This window comes from Artemia sp. Qi Xiang Cuo, chromosome 12 (genome assembly GCF_049724085.1).
Source record: "Artemia sp. Qi Xiang Cuo chromosome 12, ASM4972408v1, whole genome shotgun sequence".
NCBI lineage: Eukaryota > Metazoa > Arthropoda > Branchiopoda > Anostraca > Artemiidae > Artemia > Artemia sp. Qi Xiang Cuo.
The window spans coordinates 45054210-45077876 of NC_142805.1; the positions used below are offsets into that span (position 1 = coordinate 45054210).

Consider the following 23667-nt stretch of genomic DNA (forward strand, 5'->3'; position numbering starts at 1 on the left):
AAATATGAAACATCTCCGGATTCTGTACAATCAGAGTAGAAGGAATTGAAATCAATTGTATTGAAAACTGGAAATCTATTACCACTGACTTATCGTAAACAGATTAAAAGATTATTATCGTATCTCGTTTTTGAAAATGGCGAAAATCAAGTTCAAGTTGAAAGCACAGGGATACGAATTATAATTCGGGGAACAAGTTATAATCTTGTTGATTTAATTTTTGATGTGGTGACGAATCGTAAAGGACTTTTATATTTGGAGGATAATCTATACACCTTTCTAATTATATCAAAATTCCCAAAAAGTCTTATTGTCAATAATCCAATTTTAAATAAAATAAAAGAATATATTTCTGAAACAACACCGTTTAAAAAAGAAGATTCAATATTTGAAAATACTAGCACCACTGATTCCGCAACACCTTTGGCTGCTTGTCAAAAGTAAGGACTGCTTGTTTTAGCTATCAGTGTGCACAGGAGGAGTGGAAATTGCACTACGTCTTTACGCTCAAAATGGATGAAGTTTTGAAAGGTGTCTATAAAAATATTGGCGAAGCGGGAAGTTTAAGTTCTCCCAAAACGCGTTCTAAAGCTGTGTCTAGCACCACATTGAAAAAAGCGAAAAAGCATTTAATAACTGAGCCGATTTATACACTGCATCGGAATCACAGACTTCGCAGTAAGCACTTTTAACAAACAAAAGCCCTTTCCCCTCTGCATATAACGCAAACTGATCTTTTAACTTTAGATGTAGTTCGACGACATCACAATACCCCCTACAAATATATTCTAGTGGTAATCACTACATTTAGTCGTTATACCTATGTCAGTCCACTGCCATCAAAGAGTGGTGTTGAAGTTGCTCGGGCCATTGAAAGTATTCTCGAACGAGATTCCTATAGAAAAATTCAAATGGATCGTGGCAGTGACTTTGTGAACCCTCAGGTGAAAAAGGTTCTTGTCAAATGTAATACATCACTTTATCATAGTCAAAATCCGATAAAGGCTGCATTGGCCGAACTATTATTAAGAATAATTCGTATATTGATTTAAAGATATTGTACCTTGAAAAATTAATCTACTTTTATTCAAGATTTAGATAAAATCACGCAAATATACAACCATCGACCCCATTGATCTCTTTCCAACTCTAGCCCTCGGGATGCTCACTACAGTGAGAATACATTTAATACTTTTCTATAGAAATACTCCAATGATAATGAGAAGAAAAAGAAGAAGAAATATATTGTTGGTGATATTCTTCGAATTAATAGAACTAGCGATATTTTTGAAACGGGGAATTATTTATGGAGCACCGAACTTTTTAAAGCTTCCGAAATTATAGACACTATACCCATAACGAATCGGCTACGATACACGAAAGATGATTAGATTCTCGGCGGCTTTTATGAATATGAGCTGCAAAAAGTTAGAAATACTAGTGAAATTTATCAAATTGAAAAGATATTAAAGAGTCGTACTCGTAGGGAGAAGAAACAGTTACTTGTTCGTTGGCTAAGATACAACTCGAATTTTGATTCTTGGGTCAGTGTTGAAGATATTAACAATGCCCAATGATTTCTATGTGACTTTCATGTCCAATGTTTCTAATCCTCTCTACAATGACTTGAATAAAACAAGTGATTTTTGGACGAAACTCTCCCCCACCATCAAATTTGAGGAAAAGTACGTCGACTGACGGAAAGTGGCTCTTGTTGATTGTATTCTCAAAAATACTTACGATATCCTGAGAAAGGATTATAAATATGAAATAAAAATTAGACCCTATGATTGGCCACCACCACCAGGTGATGAAGAACAAATTCAAAAAATCAATTGATTGGATTATCCATATATTGAATTACCCTACGAGGAACTCACCTGTATGAATAATTTATGTCGTTCTATTAATAAAAGAATTTCTGCTCGTAAAAAAGGAGCTTTTCATTTCAACTATTCAAAGGAGGAGGGCAAGATCTACATTAGTTCACCTATTGCCAGTGAAAAGGTTATTCTCAATGATAATCTAAAGGATGTTCTCGGCTTTAAGCTCAATATAATCAACGGTAAAAGTGCCGGAAATACTAATTTCATTTTCTCTGACTACTGGCCAGCATTCACCACAGACACTGGTATATTTCTCTATGCTTCATTTGTGGAAACATCTCGGGCTGGTAATTCAAATGTACCCCTCCTACGATCTCTTTAATGAAAAACAAATCAAGAACATAATCATCACTACAATATAAAGCATCTTCAGTATATCCCCGTAAACACTTCCTACTTAGAACTCTGTCAGTTAACACTAAGAACCAAATTGGTGGATCCCATAGCAATTTCAAAGGGTTTGGCTGTGATTATATGTCATTTTCAACCCATCGTTCAACAGCAAGATGTCTAATAGAAAAGCGGGATTTACTTGTCCTGATAGTGACTTCGCTGTTAATACTCTTGGCCCAAGACAACAGGGCAATGGAATGGAGTATTACAAGGATCGGTCGTCAATGTCCGGCTATGGTTTTGGCATCTGGTTTTTCAAGCTGTTTCGGTCTTCGCTACCATTGGCTACAAAATATCTTTGACTGGCTGCGAGAAATTTTGTATCCTCTAAACTATAGGATTGGGGTTTTGGTAAGGATTTTAAAAAAAAGGACTATGAAAAATCTTAGGTCCAGCGCACCAAACCTTTGCGAGAAATTAAAAAAAAATGGCAACGGCTTAAAAAGGTCATGAAACAACGCAACACTAACCAGTCTCTACTCAGGACAGAAACGAAAGAAATCACCCCTCTTGCCAAAGAAAAGAAGGGAAAAGCCGACACGTAGTGTAAACAGAAGTCCCAGGAATAGAATTTTTCGATAGAAACTATATTTCTTCTCTTAAGATGTCCTACCTACTGCATAAGGATTCTCAACCTTCAATCACCGCATCATTTAATCTATTCACCGCTGAAAATGTTGATGTGAGTGTCAAGTATGGATACTATGAACAATTTTATCCACTACAACCCCTCTCCGATGATACCCACTTTCAAATTTATTCCAATGAAGACTGAGTTATATATTTATCAGCCACATATATAGATTTGCAAATGAAAGTCCGGAAATCCAATAATACAATGTCGGTTCAAGCCAAGGGAATATCCTATGAAAATTATATTCTAAAAAATTTATTTCGTCAATTTAATGTCTACATCAGTGACTCGATGGTGAGCACTATTTCTACTCTCTCAAACTATGAAAGTTCTACGCAATTCATGCTGATGACAACCTACTCATACAAGGACTTGAGAGGCGCTTCCTATGGATATGAATATATTTCTAATACTGATAGTAGAGATGCAATTAAATATGCTACAACTAGTGAATTGCATCTAGTTGGAAAAATATATCATGAAATTTTTAATATACCCCAGTGGATGCCGCCCAATGTTAAAGTGGATAAAAAATTAACACTTGCACCCACCAATTTCATATTAAGAAAGGAAATTGCCGCCAACCCTCATGTAAGTTTCTACCTCCCCTCGGTAATATTTCATTTACGCAAACAGCAGTTCATGCGTTCTGTTGCATTGGCCGTGGAGAAAATAACAGCCAATTGAAATAATCTTAAAGTACTTATTCCTCATGCAATCACCAATCAACGTCATATTGCCATGGGGTCACGCACCTTCACTGATTCATCCCTTATCAATGGCAAAATCCCCTTGAAATTGCCATTGGCATTTTTGAAAAGTGCCAGTGTAATAGGATCCTGGACCCAATGCCCACATAAATTTGAGGTGTTTGAACTTTCATCTCTTGTGTACAAAGTGAATGTTATCCCACTCTACAATCTTTCTTTTTATAAATCCTATAGAACATTTTATGAGTTGACCATGCAAACCCTAGATCATGACTCGCAACTATTTGAAATGGTATAACCGAAGACATGTTTACTAAAACACATGTTATTAGTTTATTGGTTTTGTCTGGCACGCAGGATATGAATATAGTACTTATAGGGACTGTGCGTTTAAAGTTTAAATATGCCAACCCATTGTCTCAGAGTGTTGCACTAATCTCACTAAATCAATATGAAGCCTATTAGAAAATCACTCCTGAAGGCAGTGTTCTACTAGACTTGGCGCCATGAACACAAGTCAAATAATTAGTGTATTTAATCTGGACCCCTATATGTCCCAGTACAAATTCTATTGTCTACCCTCGGATTATCTTGGAAAAATTCAACGCGCAAGCAAGACCTTGATTATTGTTAATAGCAGTCCATCAACTGTGCTGACGAGTCATTGGCTGTGCATATTTCAAACAATGAAGAATGTCGAATTTTTTGATCTTCTTGGCCTACCCTATACATTCTAAACACCCCACATCAGAAACTATATTGAGAGCAGTCGGAAAACTATTATTCAGAATCAAAAGAGGGTGCAAGATCTAACGACTAAAAGCTGTGGCTTCCATGCGCTACTATATTTTGTGTTCCAATGTCTTGGTTATACTTACAAGCAGTTTCTCCACATTTATGATGACAATCCGCGTCTGAACGACTTTCTAGTGGAAAATATACTTAAAAGTATATTTAATATTGATTTCAGTGCCCTAAGAATAAAGTGCTTAAAAAAAGTTTGTGAATTCGTTTATTAATAAAATGCATATATATAAAAATGTCTTTAAATCTACACTTTTAGATTTCTTCATCGGTTTGTAGGTAACTGTTGTGAACCACTAATGCCGGTAAATCATTTGGATTCACTGTCTATTGATGTTGATTGATTGCAAAGTCGGAGTCGCATATTCTGCAGTATAATGTAACCTCACTCTTGTCATACCTCTTTGTATAGTCAATGATACTATTTGCATTCATATTATGAAATTCACGAGTTTCAATCTGTCTATTTGAAGCAATATCACATACTGTGTTTTCAAGTGGTGAATCACTTTCGGTGACTGCCAAATAAAAATCACTTCGTTTATAGTCATAGTAGGCAGTGTCATCAAAGCGATGACTTAGAAACCAGATTGTCTTGTTACCCCAACAGTTGAATCGTAGACCAGATTTCTCTTCCCAGAATAATTTAAATCCACGACGATACCAATCGCGTAGAAATAAACTAAAATCACGCTTAGGATTCTTTCCAATCATAGCGGGATATGTATTCCCCCACTGATCGCATTTATCATTGTGAAAATTGGAGCAGAGGTGCCCGCTAGGGTGAGAGTCACATACCTCCTCAAGACATGAATTACATCCTTTAATTTGTACTGCATAGCCTCTATGTAATTTGTAAGGATTACATAATTTACACTTTTCATTATATTCGTCAATAATTGTACAATGCTCACATTGAGTCCAACTGCCAAGAGTGTACATGCACAGTGGGCATATATAGAACATTTTTGGTTTCCGATGTCAACTCTCTCACAGCTAAAGTGAAACTGATCCTCTTCGTTCGATAAATTGAAAGTGTAGGAGAGGAGAGGGGAGTAACTCTGTGACTCTGCCTCTTTCGAAGGAGTAGCCATCTACGTTGGCAATCAAAGTATATCCGCAATATCATTCTGTTGAGTCGTGATCGATATATAAATAAATTGCGTATAAGTATTTGAGTCACATTTTAAAAGTCTCATACAACAGTCCAATGGGGATTATTCCAAATTGCTAGAAAATCATTATCCAAAATCAAATCTTTTTCTATAAACACCAGATTTGAACTAATTCTGTCTTTCTCAAATTTATTCATTTTTCAGTCCCTTCACTCTGATTGTTGACTCTAGGCTGGCAAGAAAAGACAGTTGGGTTGGAAAAAACAGATCGATTGACCTTGACCCCCATTAGACTCAATAATACATGAAAGTGACAAAGTTCCTGTTTTTTCAATTCTCATTGACAAAATCCATGAAGACCATCAAATAAATTGACCAACACACATAACCCTCCATTAAAACAGACATAAATGTGATAAAGTTCCTGTTTTTTCATTCTCACTGACAAAATCCATAAAAACATCACATAAATGTGACAAAATTCCTGTTTTTCAAATTCTCACTGACAAAATCCATAAAACCATCAAATAAATCGACCAACACACATAACCATCCATGAAAACAGACATAAATGTGACAATGTTCCTGTTTTTTCAAATTCTCACTGACAAAATCCATAAAACCATCAAATAAATCGACCAACACACATAACCATCCATGAAAACAGACATAAATGTGACAAAGTTCCTGTTTTTTCATTCTCACTGACAAAATCCATAAAACCATCCATAAATGTGACAAAATTCCTGTTTTTCAAATTATCACTGACAAAAACCATAAAACATGCATAAATTATGTCCTGTCCGCGCTGGTACCCCCATCTCTACTCCTAGTTGCCCTCCATTTTTTATGGTCACTTAAAAAGTGCACTAGAACTTTTAATTTCCGTTCGAATGAGCCCTCCCACGATATTCTAGGACCACTGGGTCGATTCGATCTCCCCAGGGAGAAAAAAAATAAATAAACACGCATGCGTGATCTTTCTTCTGGTAAAAAATGGAAAATTCCACATTTTTGCAGATAGGAGCTTGAAACCTCTACAGTAGAGTTCTCTGATACGCTGAATATGATGGTTTGATTTTCATTAAGGTTCTATAACTTTTAGGGGGTCTTTCCCCCTTTTTTCAAAAATCAGCCAAATTTTCTCAGGCGCGTAACTTTTGATGGGTAAGATTAAACTTGATAAAATTTTATATATTTGAAATCAGAACTAAAATCTGATTTTTTGATGTATCTATTGGTATCAAAATTCCGTTTTTTAGAGTTTCGGTTACCATTGAGCTGGGTCGCTCCTTACTTACGTTCGTTACCACAAACTGTTTGATTACTACCATTGAGCGTTGTTTTGAATAAGAAAAAGTCTGCCTGTCAGTTTTTCTTCTTCCGCTTCATTTATCCCAGTATTTTATTTCCCTTGAGAAGGATGGTTATAGATGTTTATCTTTTTATGGCTATTGTTGTTGTTGGTGTTATATTATTGTCTTCAGGAGTATTTCTTGACAAAACGAAAAAAACATAAAGAAGAGGAAAACGAGGATAATAACAGCAAGTTTCTTTCAAATCGATGGTCAAAGAAAACCTAGAGAGTGCCCAATCGTGCATAAGTTTACACTAGTAAGAAGTGATATTATTTAATATTTACCAATAGAAAATCCACCCCTGAATCCTCTTTCCATCTGCCTGCGTGTTGCGGCGAGTAATATCCTTTTTGTATTGAGTATGGACTCTTTGTAGTTGTAACCTTACTCTTGACTATCACTAGAAATACCTTCGTTTGTTGTTCAACTTTTAAAATATCAACTATATTGATTTTTGTATTTTGCAGGCCTTCTTTGGAAGAAATTCGAATGTGGGCGGATTCCTTTGACAGGCTGATGAAAAATAGATGTAAGTTTCTATCTAAATTACTTTTCTTAAGCGTAGCGGGAATTCCCACGTCAATATCGGATCTTCCTTCAATGAATTGTAGAGCTAAAAGTCCTTTGTTTTCTCTTTATCCAGGTCTGAAAGTTTAAGAACGCACTAGGCTCTTAGTATGAGAATTTTCTTTACAACTAACATGGGGCAGTTAGCAAGAGATTCAGTTAAATAATAGCTTAAATTATTAAAAAAAAAAAAAATGGAAGACAAACATTTTAATAAAAAATATTCAAAATGAAAATATTGCGGTCATCGAGTCTTCGCCTTGCCAATGTTATTTTTTTTTTTTTTTTAGTTCTAATTAGCTGTTTATTGTAATTAGATTTTTTACTTGAAGTACTAAGGACATCAAACCAAAATATTTATTGGCTACTGGAAGCATCGTAGGCCGAGTCTTACTGGAAAACCGTGATTTCCTAAGATTTTCCTCTCGGTTCTTTCAAAACTATGAAGTTTTTAGGGCAGTGCCAAGTTTTGTCAGGGTTGTCACTGTAAACCGCGAAAACAAACAAGCAGAAGTGATTGGCGAAACGTTAAGGAGTTGCCAATTAGTTATTTAAAGAGTGTTTTCTTCTTTAAACCTTCTTAGAGTGTTTAGTAGTGCATTATTTTAGCTTATTTTTGCTGATTTTTCACCCTCATTTTCTTTTTTTTTTAAATGGGATCCTGTTAAGGGGGAAAACTGCACAATTGCATATGGATGACTTTTTCATGGAATTTGAAATCCCAATTTTTTCAATTCATTAGGGTTTGTAAGGCTCAGTAACTTTCCACTTAACCAATTCAAAATATCAGCTTAATTTTCACTGTCCTTTGCATTTTTAGGTTTGCAGCTGCATGAAATGGTGCCACGAACGGATATGTTCAAATGAATATAATTTTTAAGTTACCGCATAAGTCACCTTATGTAATGTGTACATTACCTTGTTATCATTTTTTATCACTCATTATAAAGTATCTAGTTCTTTATTTTATATTTAATGGACGCTTTTGTGAATATTACTGCGTTTTTCTTTAAACTATTTGCCATATTTACGACGAGCAGAGAAAGTATTAAAATAAGTTTTATAACAAGGACCCATTAGTTTGTCTGACTGTAGTTTTGTCTGACTTATCATTACTGCTAAAATGTTTGTTTATATATCTAAAAGAGAAAATAAACGGGCCTCTCCCCACTGGATGTGGTGAGTCATTTTACCCCTAAAGACATACTTATTGGATCTTTCAACTATACTGAACAAAATGGCTATATCAAATTTTTATCGAATAACTATGGAGAAACAAGGGGCGTGGGAGGGGGGCAGTGGCCCTCCAATCTTTTTGATCACTTAAAAAGGGCGCTGGAGATTTTAATTTTCGTACGAATAAACCCTCTCCCGACCTTCTAGGACCATTATTTCGATACCATCACCCTCTGAAAAAAACAAAACAAAAAACAAACAAGCAAATAAAAGCGCACCCGTGATCTTTCTTCTGGTAAAAATTCCAAATTTTGTATGTAGGAGCTTGAAACTTCTACAGAAGGGTCCTTTGGTACACTAAATCTGATAGTGTGATTTTCATTAAGATTCCCTGAATTTTAGGGTTGTTTCCCTCTATTTCAGAAATCAGGCCAATTTTCTCAGGCAACCTTTGATGGGTGAAAGTAAACTTGATGAATCTTATATATTTGGAATCAGCATAAGCTGATTCTTTTGATTTATCTATTGGTAACAAAATTCTGTTTTTTAGACTTTCGGTCACCATTGAGCCGATTAGCTCCTTACTTACAGTTCGTTACCACGAACTGTTTGATTCCCTGGCATCTCAAGACTTGCTTTCTTTTTTTTTCTTTATTTAAGGCAAAATATATTCAGTATTTTATTTGTGTTTTTTAAGGAAGCGGAAGCCTCTTGAGCTATAAATAACAGAATTACTTTTTCTATCTGTTTTCTCTTTGAGAAATTGACACAATGCTAACACGTGTCTCTTTTGGGTCACACTTAATGTTTTTCAAGGAAATAGATACGGTTCCATGGTAAGCTACCTCATAGCAACTTTTGAAAACATTTTAGTTTTTGTTGTATCAATGTTCATTTATCTTTGAGGAATATAAAGGCACACAAAAAAAAAACAAGAAAGTCCCTTGTCATTGCATTGAAAAATGAGTTAAGGTCTTTATAGATCGGAGAATAATGGAAAGCTGCCAACTTTCTAAACATATTTTTACATCTTTCTGTTGAGACTACGATGCCAAACCAAGGGGATTTGAGGCTCTTTAGTATTCTTTAATCTTTTGAATACTCTCATTTGGAGAGGAAAAGTGCGAGTGCACTAATCATAGATGAATTAAAGAACCCTTTCCTTTGTATGATTTAATTACCAGAAACATTTGAAATGTGGTTGCTGGTCATAAAAGCAATTATTATGAATAATTCTCAATAGCACTTGGCCTTCCAACTAAAAAAATAAAATAAAAAAAACTGGACCTTGATAGAGACAGGGACTAAAATTGAAATTTAATTTGATAAGAAAAATATTTTGTTTGTATGGGGCGGCTACGCCAGCAAAATGCCGCTCTTTGCGCCAAGGTCCGACTAGTGATTTATCGAAAGCATTTTAGATTGCAATATTGTATAAACATGAAGAAATTGTTCTATTGAAAATACATATTTGCTGAATACTGTTTAAAATATTTGAAGTGACACTGTTATTACTTAAAGTGTATATAAATGAATAAGCCCTTTGATTTTCGAAGTCTTATAGTAAATATAATTTCGTTAATTTTCATCACAGTGCTCTTGTGTAAAAGCATTCATCATCCAAGTAGTGACTAAAAACAAGTCACGAAAAAAAGTGAGTAAAAAAAGGCATGAATATCAGGGAGATGAGAAGGTAGCAAGCCCTCGGCATGCATGGGATACTTTTTTTGTTTCAAGCTTTAATGTCACTACTAACTTTCAAAATTCACTGTAAAAGTGACATTTTAACTTGCAACGAATGGAAAGTGCATTCTGAATGATGCAGGCAATACACTCTACCATCCCCCGATTTTAAATTTAAATTTGACTTTTCCCCCGAATACTTCAGAAAAAATGCTCTTATGCAAGGACAATAGGATACTAAGTGGGATGGATGTCACTAACTCGGCACCCTTATTGAACGAATAGTTATTATATTCTTGAAATATATTCTTAAAATTAATACACTGATCTAGGGTCGAGCTTTTCAGGTTTTAGATCCCCCTCCATGACAAAATATCAAGTAGCTGTCCCTGATAGCTGGAGCGCAACTCTGCTATACTGTATTTTATTTTAATAAATTAAAAAAACTTTCTCCACCAAAACAAGTTTTTCAAAGAAAAGTAAAGAACTCCTTTAAGCCAAAAAATGAGCAGAAATAAAGTCAATTAATCTTCCAAGCGTAAAATTACCACAAAACACTATCAATAAATAAAAGAACTCAAAACGAACAGAAATTACAATAAATAGCCGAGTCAAACTCAAGACGAGCAAATATTAACATAGGTTGGGCCGATAACGCCCATGCCTTCAAACGACCAGAACATAAATGATATAACTGAATAGATGGTATATGATAACGGTTCGTTTAATATGGACTAAATTTAGTGTCTGGGACGAATATTCTCGGAAGGATACTTCCTGTTACCCCCTTACTCCCTAAAACCAAAAATCCAACGTTATCAGATTTGAAAAATTCTGTGAGCTAAATAATATCTAGGGTTGGCCCAGTGATGTAAATTTACGAAAATATAGGGGGTGAGGCAAAATGTACTTTTTGAAATCTAGAGGAGAATTTGTCATTTTTATAAATACCAAAAATATAATACCATTTTATAAATGCCATTTGGTGTTTTGGAAATACCCCAAAATGGAATTTTTCAGTTAAAATACCATCCAAAGGGGTCTTTTCCAACATCCAAGGGGAGCAAAGAATCAAGAGGCCATACACCCTCCCTAACCCCCTTCGCATTGACGCCACTGGGTTGGCCTAACACGGGGTTGACAAAGCCAAAGGACTTAAAGAGCAACTTTATACATCAATGCAGATATATATACATGTAACGGCATCTGTATAGGCGTATTCATTTTCGTAGAGTACCAGATTTAGCAAGTAGTTTGTAAAGATAATCTATATGCACCACTTCAGAAAATATAGAATTGAGGCAAATGAATATTTTTGATTAAATATTCTATGTAGACCAAGCGAGAAATATCACTACAAATTCTCGAAACATAGTAATTATCTAGAAAATACTGCGCTAAAGCTTTATATGCAGAAGTTCATTTAATTGTTGCATTCCCCAGCCAAGGCACTTGGGCAGCCCCGAACAACTTTTATTGAAATTTCTTTGTTCTCTCCGTGACCTCTCAACATCTAAATTGCACTATCAGAGTTTTGGCAGTCTTCCCCTTAATGGTCTTACTAAATGACAGTAAGCCAAATTACTTTCTAAGCCTTACCGTTTTTTTCTCATTATCTCTGTTACAATTTAGCTCATCAAGATAAAAATTGGAAGCTATTCTCTTGGTGTGTTTTTAGGCTAAGGGGAGGATTAATTATCCCGGTTACGACTTTAGGTATTTTCTCTCTCTCTCTCTGTCTCTTTCTCTCTCTCCTTCTCTATCTCCCTGTCTTTAGTTGTGTTATCTTTTTCTGTAGTTAAGTTTTGAAAATATTTTTGACTCACGTGCAGCTGATCGTGCAATAAGTTGGGTAGTGATTCTCCTCCATTTATTATTTAAGAAAATATTGCTAAAAAAACCTTTGCATCGTTTGCAAAAATTTAAACGTTCAGAATCAAAGTAAGTATGTTAATTTTACTTTTCATTTTAGGTACGTATGCATGGAGGGGGGAGGGGTGCTAATTAGTTTTGTAACAGCGTCACTTTGAAACTACCTGAGAAACATATCATGAGAATGCATTACGTATCATGTTCTCGTTTATTTAAGATTAATTAAAAAAAACTTTTTCCACAAATAAGTTTTTCAAAGAAAAGTAAAGAACTCCATTAAACAAAAAATGAGCAAAAATAAAATCAAATAATCTACCAAGCGTGAAACTACCACAAATCAGCATCGATAAATAAATGAAACCCAAAACGAACAGAAATTACAATAATTACCCGAGTCAAACTCAAAACGAGCGAGAGCTCAAAAGTTGTGCACAAAACCCCTATGCCTTCCCAAGGTCAGAACAAAATTCGCACTTTACTGAAAAATGGCTATCTCAAAATTTGGATTGGATGTGTTTGGGGAAATGATGGTCGTAGGGGGGGGGGGGGGCTAGTAGCCCTCCAATCACTTTCGACTATTAAATAGGGCACTAGCCCTTTGAATTTCCATCGAATGAGCCCTTTTTCAAGTTTCTACGACAAAGATTTCAATAAAAACCTTATATGCCCCCAGGGCATAACTTATAATTCTGGGCCTGAGGGTTGTGGGGGAGTGTCCTCCTCAAAAACATATTTTCTATCTGTAAATCTACTAGGCTAGACACTATGGCTATCTCAAAATTTTGATTGGATGTGCTTGGAAGAATGATTGGCATGGGGGGGGGGGGCTAGTTGCCCTCCGATCACTTTTGACTGTTAAAGCGGGTACTAACCCTTCGAATTTCCAATCGAATGAGCCTGTTTTGAAGTTTCTACGACAATGCCTTTTTATAGAAGGCTATCTAGGGCATAACTTAAAACCCTTGCCTTGAGGGTTTTGGGGGGAGTGTCCTCCTCAAAGACATATTTTCCATCTGGAAATCAACTACGCTGAACAAAATGGCTATCTAAAAATTTTGATTGGATGTGTTTGGGGGAATGATGGGTATGAGGGGGGGGGGAGGGCTAGTTGCCCTCTAGTCAATTTCGACTATTAAAAAGGGCACTAGACTTTTGAATTTCCAATCGAATGAGCCTTTTTTGAAGTTTCTACGACAACCATTTCCATATGAAGTGCCCAGCTATAAAGAAAAAAAAATTAATAGTACATTGTGCCAACATCGTTCATATATACCCTCAGGGCATAACTTAAAACCCTTGCCCCAAGGGTTGTGGGGTAGTGTCCTTCTCAAAAACATATTTTCTATCTGGAAATCAACTGCGCTGAACAAAATGGCTATCTCAAAACTTTTATTGGATGTTTTCGGGGAAATGATGGGCGTGGTGGGGGGAGGGGCTAGTTGCCCTACAATCATTTTTGACTATTAAAAAGGGTACTAGCCCTTTAAATTTCCAATCGAATGAGCATTTTTTGAAGTTTCTACGACAACGTCTTCTATAAAACCTTATATGAGTAGGAATGACCTATCGACTCGTGACGGGCACCACTGCTGCCATCTACAATTGAGTCTAATGCCGACAGGCTATAATTTATTCAAGGATTATTGATCAAGTCTAACGGGGTCAATGTCCCCTTTTTTAAGGTCGATTTATTTGTTGTGTCTAGGTGTAATGACTCCGGGGTGAAGTTTGCACATGCGCATTAACGGGAAGAGATATATTGATCCAATCGAAAGGGAAATCGATTTCTGAGATATTGATTACATAATCGACTAGGACAAGAGGGGAAGTAGATTTCTGGGAAATTGATTACATAATCGGCGGTGAATGTATTGATCGAGTCTAACGGGGAACAGGATCACGTGTCTTTTTCAAAGCCAATCAAGGAGTCGGAAATACTAGTGGGATAGGATGGCAGAGAATATAAGGAAAGGCTTTTTGCTACAGTTTTAATTAGTGTGTGAATAGAATTCACTAAGTTTATAGTTAGCAGTGTGATAACATGTGTGAACAAGTTGAGTTAGAAATATCCTTTTATTGCATCTGTTCTATTTGTAAAGGACATTTTCATGATTTTGAACATTCTCATGAACCTACTGCATGTTTAGACAGCATAGAAACTGAGATAGATCAGAAGAGTCTGGAGGAAATGAGAAGAAAAATCAAACATGATACGACGAGAAATTTATACCGATTGCAAGTAAGCTCACATAAAACAAGGTTTGTTATGACAGAAAAGGAAGACTAAAAGAAGAGACTGGGAAAAAAGGGCTTTCTCTATAGAGATATCTCAAAATATAATGTTAAAGATAGCAGTGAAAAAATGTGTATAGTGCAAGATATAACACTGAATATTATGATGAATATGTTCTAAGAGAAGAGAAAAAGTGGACAATTAAGAGACAACATAAGAGGATATTCTATGGAATGGATTTTAAATAAGGAAAACCGTGGTGGAAGAGTTCTCACATATCATTTAACGATAAATCTAATTATTGTTACGCATAATGAGTTTTATATTGTAATCATACAATAAATTTGTTTATACTATATTTATTTTCTCCTACTAGATATGTATAGAATAAGGATACCAGCAGAGACTACTGTACATGAATAGTTCAGTTTGGTTAGATCATCCTAATTTAGTACTATCAGTCCGCTGTCAAGTTTTCTATCAAAGACAAAAAATAAATCATTCTTCTAATTATTTATTTATTTGAAATATCAATATTTACAACGTTTTTTAAATATACAATGTGTGGTTCAGTTATCTCAACATCACTATCAGTATCCTCTAATATCGCTATATTACACAGAGGGGGTGGTATACATTCAATCTCAACCCCGTCTTCATCACTTACCGTTATATCGATCAAAGGGGGCATCTCCTGAAATAAATCTTCACGTACTCTTATAGTTAAACTAGCAGGCAACCGCTCATCGTCTTCAATTCACATTCGACCCGAAGACCCCCTCCTCACTAAATCATCAGATGTGTATGATAGTCCTAAAGACGTATAATGAACATCCATTACATCATCATCAGTACCATAAATGCTTTTTTCACACAAAAGATGCTCCTCCTCAACTCCTCAACTCCTCCTCCGAAGCTCCCACTCGCTCCATACATCCTAAAACGATTGAGAACACTATGATCAAAAGCTCTGTGGAAAGGTATAATCTTCATGTATATACTGAGGGGTGTTCTATAAATGTAATAAACAGGGTTACTTATTATTTTTCATTATATCTATAATTTTGTATGTCTAAAATTCATCAATTAGCTTACTTAGATCAACTTAGAACTTATAGTTTCTATTCGATTGAGCAATCCCCCGATATTCTACGACCATTAGCTGGATCTGTTATCTCGTGAGAAAAAACTAACAAATAAACACGCACCCGTGATCTTTCTTCTGGCAAAAAATGCAAAATTCCACATTTTTGTAGAAAGGAGCTTGAAACCTCTACAGTAGGCTTCTCTGATACGTTGAATATGATAGTTTGATTTTCATTAAGGTTCTATAACTTTTAGGGGGTCTTTCCCCCGTTTTTCGAAAATCAGACAAATTTTCTCTGATGCCTAACTTTTGATGGGTAGGACTAAACTTGATGAAACTTATATATTTGCAATCAACATTAAAATCTGATTCTTTTGATGTTCCATAAAAATTAAACTAATATACTTTTTTGTGATCTCAAACTCTAATATGATTACTTAAACTATAGCAAGAACTTATCCATAGTTTATTAATAAATCGTTCGTAAGAAGAAACCTAGATCTTGATCGAAAATAAAATATACCCGAAAAAATTGAACAAATATATCTTTTGTGACCGTAAACTCTAGTTTTGTAGGGTAATTTTAGAAAAAATATTTCTTTGATTCAATTGTAAATCGTTGGTTAAAAAACATAGCTTTGAATCGAAAATCAGTCATCTTCGAAAACATTGAACTAATATACCTTTTCTTGATCGTAAACTCTAGTTTTTGTAAAAAAAAATTATAGAAAATACATTTATCTGGTTGAAATTTAATTCTTTGATTAGAAAAAAACTAGCTCTGGATCGAAAATAAGCCATTTCCGTAAAAATTGAACTAATATACCTCTCTTATGACCGTTAAATCTAGATTTTGTACTAAAAATATACAATATATATGTCTCTTGTTCAAATATAAATCTTTGGTAAGAAAAAAACCTAGCTTTGGATCGAAAATAAGCCATTTCCGTAAAAATTGAACTAACGTATCTTTTTTGACTGTAAACTCTAGTTTTTATAAGAACATGATAGAAAATATATTTTTCTTGTTCAAATTTGAAACTTTGGAAAGAAAAAACCTAGCTTTGTATTGTAAATAAACCATTCCTGTAATTATTGAACTAATATACCTCTTTTGTGACCGTAAACCCTGTTTTTTGTTAGAACTTTATAGAAAGAGCGTTTTCCTGATTAAAGTGTAAAGCCTTGATTAGAAAAAACCAAGCTTTGGATCGACAAAAAAATTTCCCCGTAAAAATGGACCTAAACCACCTCTCTGTGATGGTTGACTCGAGTATTTGCTAAATAAATAAAAATGTACATTTCTTTGGCGCTGTAGTGAGTTTTTGGTAAGGAAGAACCAAGCGCATACTCGAAAATCAGTCAATTTAGACGAGAGGAAACAATTATGACTTTTATTACCGTAAAATCGTGTATTTGCAAAAAAATTATGCAAAGTGCATGTTGCCAATTCAAATGTAAAACTTCGTTTAGACAAAACCTAGCTTTGTATCTAAAATAAGCCATTCCGTTAAAAACTAAAATAATATACCTTTCTTTGACCGTAAACTCTGGTACTTGTAAGAAAATTATAGAAAATAAATTTTTCTGGTCCTACAATTATTTTCGTCACTTAAAAGGGGCACTAGAATCTTTTATTCTCATTAGAATGAACCCTCTCTCGACGGTCTGTACCTATTTGATCAATAGCACATTTTTGTAGATATGAGATTGAAAATGTCTTTAATGATAGACCAATGTATTCATTTTAAGAATAAAACTCTGGATTGATATAACTGTTCCATTGAGGGGTGACTTTGAAGGTCTTATGCAAATGTAAGAAGTCTTATATGAACTTGTTTCCTAGACCTATATAGCATTGGTTAATTTAATTAATGTAAGGAATATACCGTTATTACTGTATATTATTAGGTGTTTAATGGTTTTAAGTCCAGTGCATATTGAAATAAAGATAAAAATGAATAAAGTGATGAATACCCCAAATGAAATCGCCAGTTCTTCAATGGCTAATGTAAGTTTAAATAGCTTTTTAAGACAAGATAGAATTTTTGTATAGCGCTGATAGACAGACGTCGATTTTCTAAGAATTGAAGCTGGCCATAGTTTTACAAAAATTGTATCTTTTCCTTGACTTTCTATTTCTTTATTCGGTTTAGCTAATTCCTCATATTTCGTTTAAGTAAAATGATCTAGTTTCAATTTCAAAACATTTGAACCAGAGAAATATATTTTCTATAATTTTCTTACAAAAACTACTGTTTACGGTCAAAGAGTGATATATTACTTCAATTTTTACAAAAATGGCTTTTTTTTAATACCAAAAAAGATTTCTTCTATCCAAAGATTAAAATATTCACAAGAAAAATATAATTTCTATAATTTTCTTAAAATTTCTAGAATTTACGTTAGATGCAACATATGTTAGTTAAGTTTTTACGAAAATTATTTATTTTTGATCCAAAAATAAGTTTTTTCTAACCAAAAATTTACCTTTTAACCGGAAAAATATATTATTAATTATTTTCGTAAAAAAACTAAAGTTTAATTTAAAGGAAAGGTACGATTGTACAATTTTTTACGGAAATGGGTTATATTCGATCCAACGCTATGTTTTTTCTAAAAGATGTATTAAATCTGAACCGGAGAAATATGTTAACTATAAATTTTTTTACAAAAAAAAGATTCTTCTGTAAACTGTTTTATTTTATTTCCATTTATATAGGAGTGGCTTATTTTTGATCAAGTGCTAGGTTTTTTCTAACCAAAAACTCCTATTTGCATGAGAGAAATATATTTTCTATAATTTCCATACAAAAACCAGAGTTTACCGTCACAGAAAGGCATACTATTTCAATTTTTTACGGAACGGGCTTATTTCTGATCAACCCCTAAGTTTTTTCCGAACCAAAGATTCAAATTTTAACCATCAAAATGCATCATCTATAGTTTTCTTACACATACTCGTTTTTAAGATAAAAAAAGGATATATTCGTTCAATTATGTCGGATATGGAGTATTTTTGATCAAAAGCTTGTTTCTTTCAAACGAACCTATTAAATCTGAAAAAGAGAAATACTTTTTCTATAATTTTCTTACAAATATTAGAGTTTGCGGTCAAAGCATGGTATATTTGTTCAATGTTTACAGAAATGGCTTATTTTCGATCCAAAGCTTGTTTTTTTCAAACGAAAGATTCATATTTGAATCAGAAAAACATAGTTTTTATAATGTTCTTACAAAAAATACGGTTTACGGTAATAAAAAATATATATTAGTTCAATTTTTTACGGGAATTACTTATTTTTGGATCCAACGCTAGTTTTTTGCTAACCGAAGTTACAAAATTAAACTAGCGCAATGTATTTTGTATATTGTACTTATAACAAATAGAGTTTATGGTCAAAGAAAGGCTTGTTTGTTCAGTATTTACGTAAATGGCTTATTTTCGATCCAGCGCAAGGTTTTTTCTAACTAGAGATTCACATTTGAACTATAAAAATATATTTTCTATTATGGTTTTACAAAAAATATAGTTCACGGTAACAGAAAGATATATTCGTTCAATTTTGATGGAAATGGCTTGTTCTCGATCAAAAGCAATGTTTTATATAACCAAAGATTCACATTTGAACCATAAAAGAATATTTTCTATAACTTTCTTAAAAATACTACATTTTAATGTCAAAAGAATATATATTAGTTCAATTTTCACAAAAATTGTTTATTTTTGATCAAAAGCTAAGTTTTTTCTACCCAAAAATTTACCTTGGAACCAAAAAAATTTATTTTTAATAATTTTCTTACAAAAACCAGCGTTTATAGTCACCAAAAGGTATATTTGTTCAATTTTTATGGGGAAAGTTTATTTTCGATCCAAAGCTATATTTTTTTTAACCAAAGATTTACATTTGAACCAGAAAAATATATTTTGTATAATTTTCTTAAAGCTTGGTTTTTTTTAAACAAAGATTTAAATTTAAACCGCAAACATATACTTTCTATAGTTTTCATAAAAAAACTATAGTTTACGGTCACAAAAAGGTATGTTTGTTCAGAGTTTACAGAAATGTCTTATTTTCAATCCAAAACTAGTTTTTTTCTAACCAAAGATTCACATTTGAACCAGGAAAATATACTTTTACTATTTTTGTAAAAAAACTAGTTTACGGTCACAAAAAGGTAAATTAGTTCAATTTTTACGAAAATGGCTTATTCTCGACCCAAAATTACGTTTCTTATAATTAAAGATTTAAATTTAAACCATGGAAATACATTTTCTATAATTTTCTTACAAATACTAGAGTTTACAGTCAAAGAAAGGTATATTATTTCAATTTGTACCAGAATTGCTTATTTTCGATCCAAAGCAAGGTTTTTGCGAACCAAAGATTTATATTTGAACTGGAAAAATATATTTTCTATAATGTTCTTACAAAAAATATAGTTTATGGTAAAAAAGGCTTTTTTCTTCAATGTTTACGGAAAAGACTGATTTTCGATCCAAAGCTTGGTTTTTTCTAACCAGAGATTCACATTTGAACCAGAAAAATATATTTTGTATAATTTTCTTAAAGCTTGGTCTCTTCTAACCAAGCGTTTAAATTTGAGCCGAAAAAACTTACTTTCTATAAATTACGTAAAAATTATAGAGTTAACGGTCACAAAGAGGTAGGTTAGGTCAATTAGTACGGAAATGGCGAATTTTCGACCTCAAACTACGTTTTTCTCACCAAAGATGCGCATTTGAACCAGGAAATTATACTTTCTATAATTGTTTTACGAAAATAAGTTTTCATGGTAAAAGAAAGATGCACTAGGTCAATAATCACGGAAAGGTTTACTTTCGACACAGAACAAGGTTTTTTCTAATCAAAGATTCACATTTAAATCATGGAAGTATACTTTGTATTATTTTCTTAAAAAAACAAGATTTTGAGGTCAAAAAATTATATATTAGTTCACTTTTTACCAAAATTGCTTATTTTTGATCAAAAGCTACGTTTTTTCTTACCAAAGATTTACATTTGAACAAAGAAATATATTTTAAATTATGTTCGTACAAAAGCTAAATTTTATGGTCAAAGAAAAGTATATTTGTTCACTTTTTACGGAAATGACTGATTTTTGTTCCAGCGCTAGTAATTTTCCCAACAGAGATTCACATTTGAACTAAGAAACTGCATTTTCTAATAGGTTCATATTAAAATAATCCTTTGCGGTCACAGTAAGGTGTTTTAGGTCAATTTTTACAGAAATGGCTTATTTTCGATAAAGAGCTAAGTTTTTTTTTTATAACCAAAGATTTAAATTTGAACCAGAGAAATGTATTTTCTATAATTTTCTTACAAAAACTAGAATTTACGATCAAAAAAGGTATATTTGATCAATACTTACGGAAATGGCTTATTTTCAATCCAAAGCTAGTTTTTTTCTAATCAAAGATTTATAATTTAACCGGAAAAATACATTTTGCATAATGTTCTTAAAAAAACTACAGTTTACGGTAAAAAAAGATAGTTTAGTTCAATTTTTACGGAAATTGCTTATTTTTCAATCCAGAGCTTCGTTTTTTCTAACCAAAGATTAACATTTGAACCAGATGAATATATTCTTTTTTATTTTCTTAAAAAAATTAGAGTTTACGGTCAAAGAAAGGTATATTAGTTCAATTTTTATGGAAGAGTTTACGGTCAAAGAAAAGTAAATTAATTCAATTTTGACGGAATTGTCTTGTTTTCAATCAAAAGTAATTTTTTATATAATCAAAGATGCAAATTTAAACCAGAAAAGAGTATTTTATATAAGTTTCTTAAAAATAACAGAGTTTAAGGTCAAAAGAGTATCTATTATTTCAATTTGTACGGGAATTGTTTATTTTAGATCAAGAGATAAAATGTCTCAACCCAAAAATTCACCTTTGAACCAAGGAAATATATTTTCTATAATTTTTTTACAAAAACCAACGTTTACGGTCACAAAAAGGGTATTAGTTCAATTTTTACGGGAATGTTTTATTTTCGACCCAAAGCTTAGTTTCTTTAATCCAAAGATTCACATTTGAACAAGGGAAATATATTTTATATCATTTTCTTAAAGCATGGTTTTTTCTAACCAAAGATTTAAATTTAAACCAAAAACATATATTCTTATATTGGAATCGAAAAATCTAGAGTTAGTGGTCACAAAGTGGTATATTAGGTCAATGTTTACGGAAATGGCTTATTTTGATCACAACCTTGTATTTTCCCATTCAAAGCTTCCTATTTGAAGTATGGCACTACATTTTCTAAAACGTTATTAAAAAAACAAGAGTTAACGATCACAAATGAGTATATTAAGTCCATAATGACGAGAATGGTTTATTCTCGACAAAGAGTTATGTTTTTTCTAGTCAAAGATTTAATTTTACACCATAAAAATACACTTTCTAATCCGTTCGTAAAAATAAAAGAGTTTATTGTAAAAGAGATATCTACTATTTCAGTTTTTACAGAAATTGTTTATTTTTGATCAAAAGCTACGTTTTTCCACCCAAAAATTTCCATTTGCACTGAAAAAACACGCTTTGTATAATTTTCGTACAACTAACAACGTTTGCAGTCAAAAAAGAAACTTTTTTTCAATTTTTACAAGATTATCATATTGTCTATACAGAGCTTGGTTTTTTCGAAACAAATATTTAAATATGAACCAGAAACATATACTTTTATAATTTTCTTATAAAAACAAGAGTTAGCGGTCACAAGAAAATATATTTGTTCAATTTTTGTAGGAATAGATTATTGTTAATCCCGACCTAGTATATTTCCATTCAAAGATGAATAGGTAAACTAAAGAATTACGTTAAGTATAAGTTTAATGAAGATATAAGTTTTCGCGGTAACAGAATGATACATTAATTCAATGATTATAGAAATAGCTTATTTTTGATTCAAAACTTGGTTTTTTCTAACCAAAGATTCAAATTTTAACCAGAAACACATTCTTATTATAATTGTTTTACGAAAAAAAGAGTTCGTAATAAAAGAGAGGTGTATTAGTTCCAATTTTGTGAGAATAACTTTTTTTTAATACAAAACTAGTTTTTTTCCAATCAAAAATTAACATTTTCACCAGAGACATACAGTTTCTATAATTTTCTTACGAAAACTAGAGTTTACGGTAAAAAAAAGATATATTGGTTTAATTTTTACGGGAATGGTTTATTTTTTGATCCAAAGCTAGGCTTTTTCTAACGAAATTTTTACATATAAACTAGAAACATGAATTTTTTATAATGTTCTTATAACTAATATAGTCAGTGGTAAAAAAGGCATGTTAGTTCAATTTTTACGGAAATGTCTTATTTTCGATCCAGAGCTAGGTTTTTTTCTAACCAAAGATTCACATTTGAACCAGAAAAATATATTTTTATAATTTTCTTACTAAAACTAGAGTTTACGGTCACAAAAGGGTATATTAGTTCAATTTTTACGGAAACGTCTTAATCTTAATCCAAAGCAAGGTTTTTTCATACTAAAATCATACGATTAAACTAGAGAAATGCATTTTGTATAATGTTCTTACAACAAATAGATTCCACAGTCATCAAAATAGACTCATTACTTTAAATATTACGAAATATGCTAATTTTTGAGTCAAACCAAGTTTTTACCTTACCAAAAGCTCACATCTAAGCCAAAAACATATATTTTCTATATTTTACTTACAAAATATAGAGTTAAAGGTCACAGTGAGGTAGATTAGTTCAAAGTTTACGGACATATCTTTTTTTCGCTCCCAAACCAGTTTTTTTCTAACCAAAGATTCACATTTGAACCAGGAAAATATATTTGCTATAATTTTCTTACAAAAACTAGAGTTCGCGATCAACGAGTGGTATATTAGTTCAAATTTTACGGAAATGTCTTATTTTCGACCCAGAACTATGTTTTTTCTAATCAAAAATTCATATTTAAACCAGGGAAATGTATCTTCTATAATTTTCTTACAAAAACTAGAGTTTATGGTCAAAGAAAGGTATATTTGTTCAATGTTTATAGAAATTGCTTATTTTCGATCAAAGCTTGGTTTTTTATAACCAAAGATTAACATTTTAACCAGAGAAACATATTTTCTATAATTGTCTTACAAAAACTAGAGTTTACGG

General features: G+C 32.6%; 1 protein-coding gene across 1 annotated transcript in view; it reads left to right on the plus strand.

The window, feature by feature from the left end:
• Positions 1-2392: 2392 nt before the first annotated feature.
• Positions 2393-23667, plus strand: part of LOC148946172 (regulator of G protein signaling rgs-2-like) — a 36985-nt gene continuing 15710 nt past the window's right edge. Inside the window, exons 1-2 of the mRNA XM_089097625.1 lie at positions 2393-2516; positions 7277-7429. Of these exons, the coding sequence (XP_088953751.1) occupies positions 2393-2516; positions 7277-7429 (277 nt within the window). The remainder of the gene's footprint in view (positions 2517-7276; positions 7430-23667) is intronic.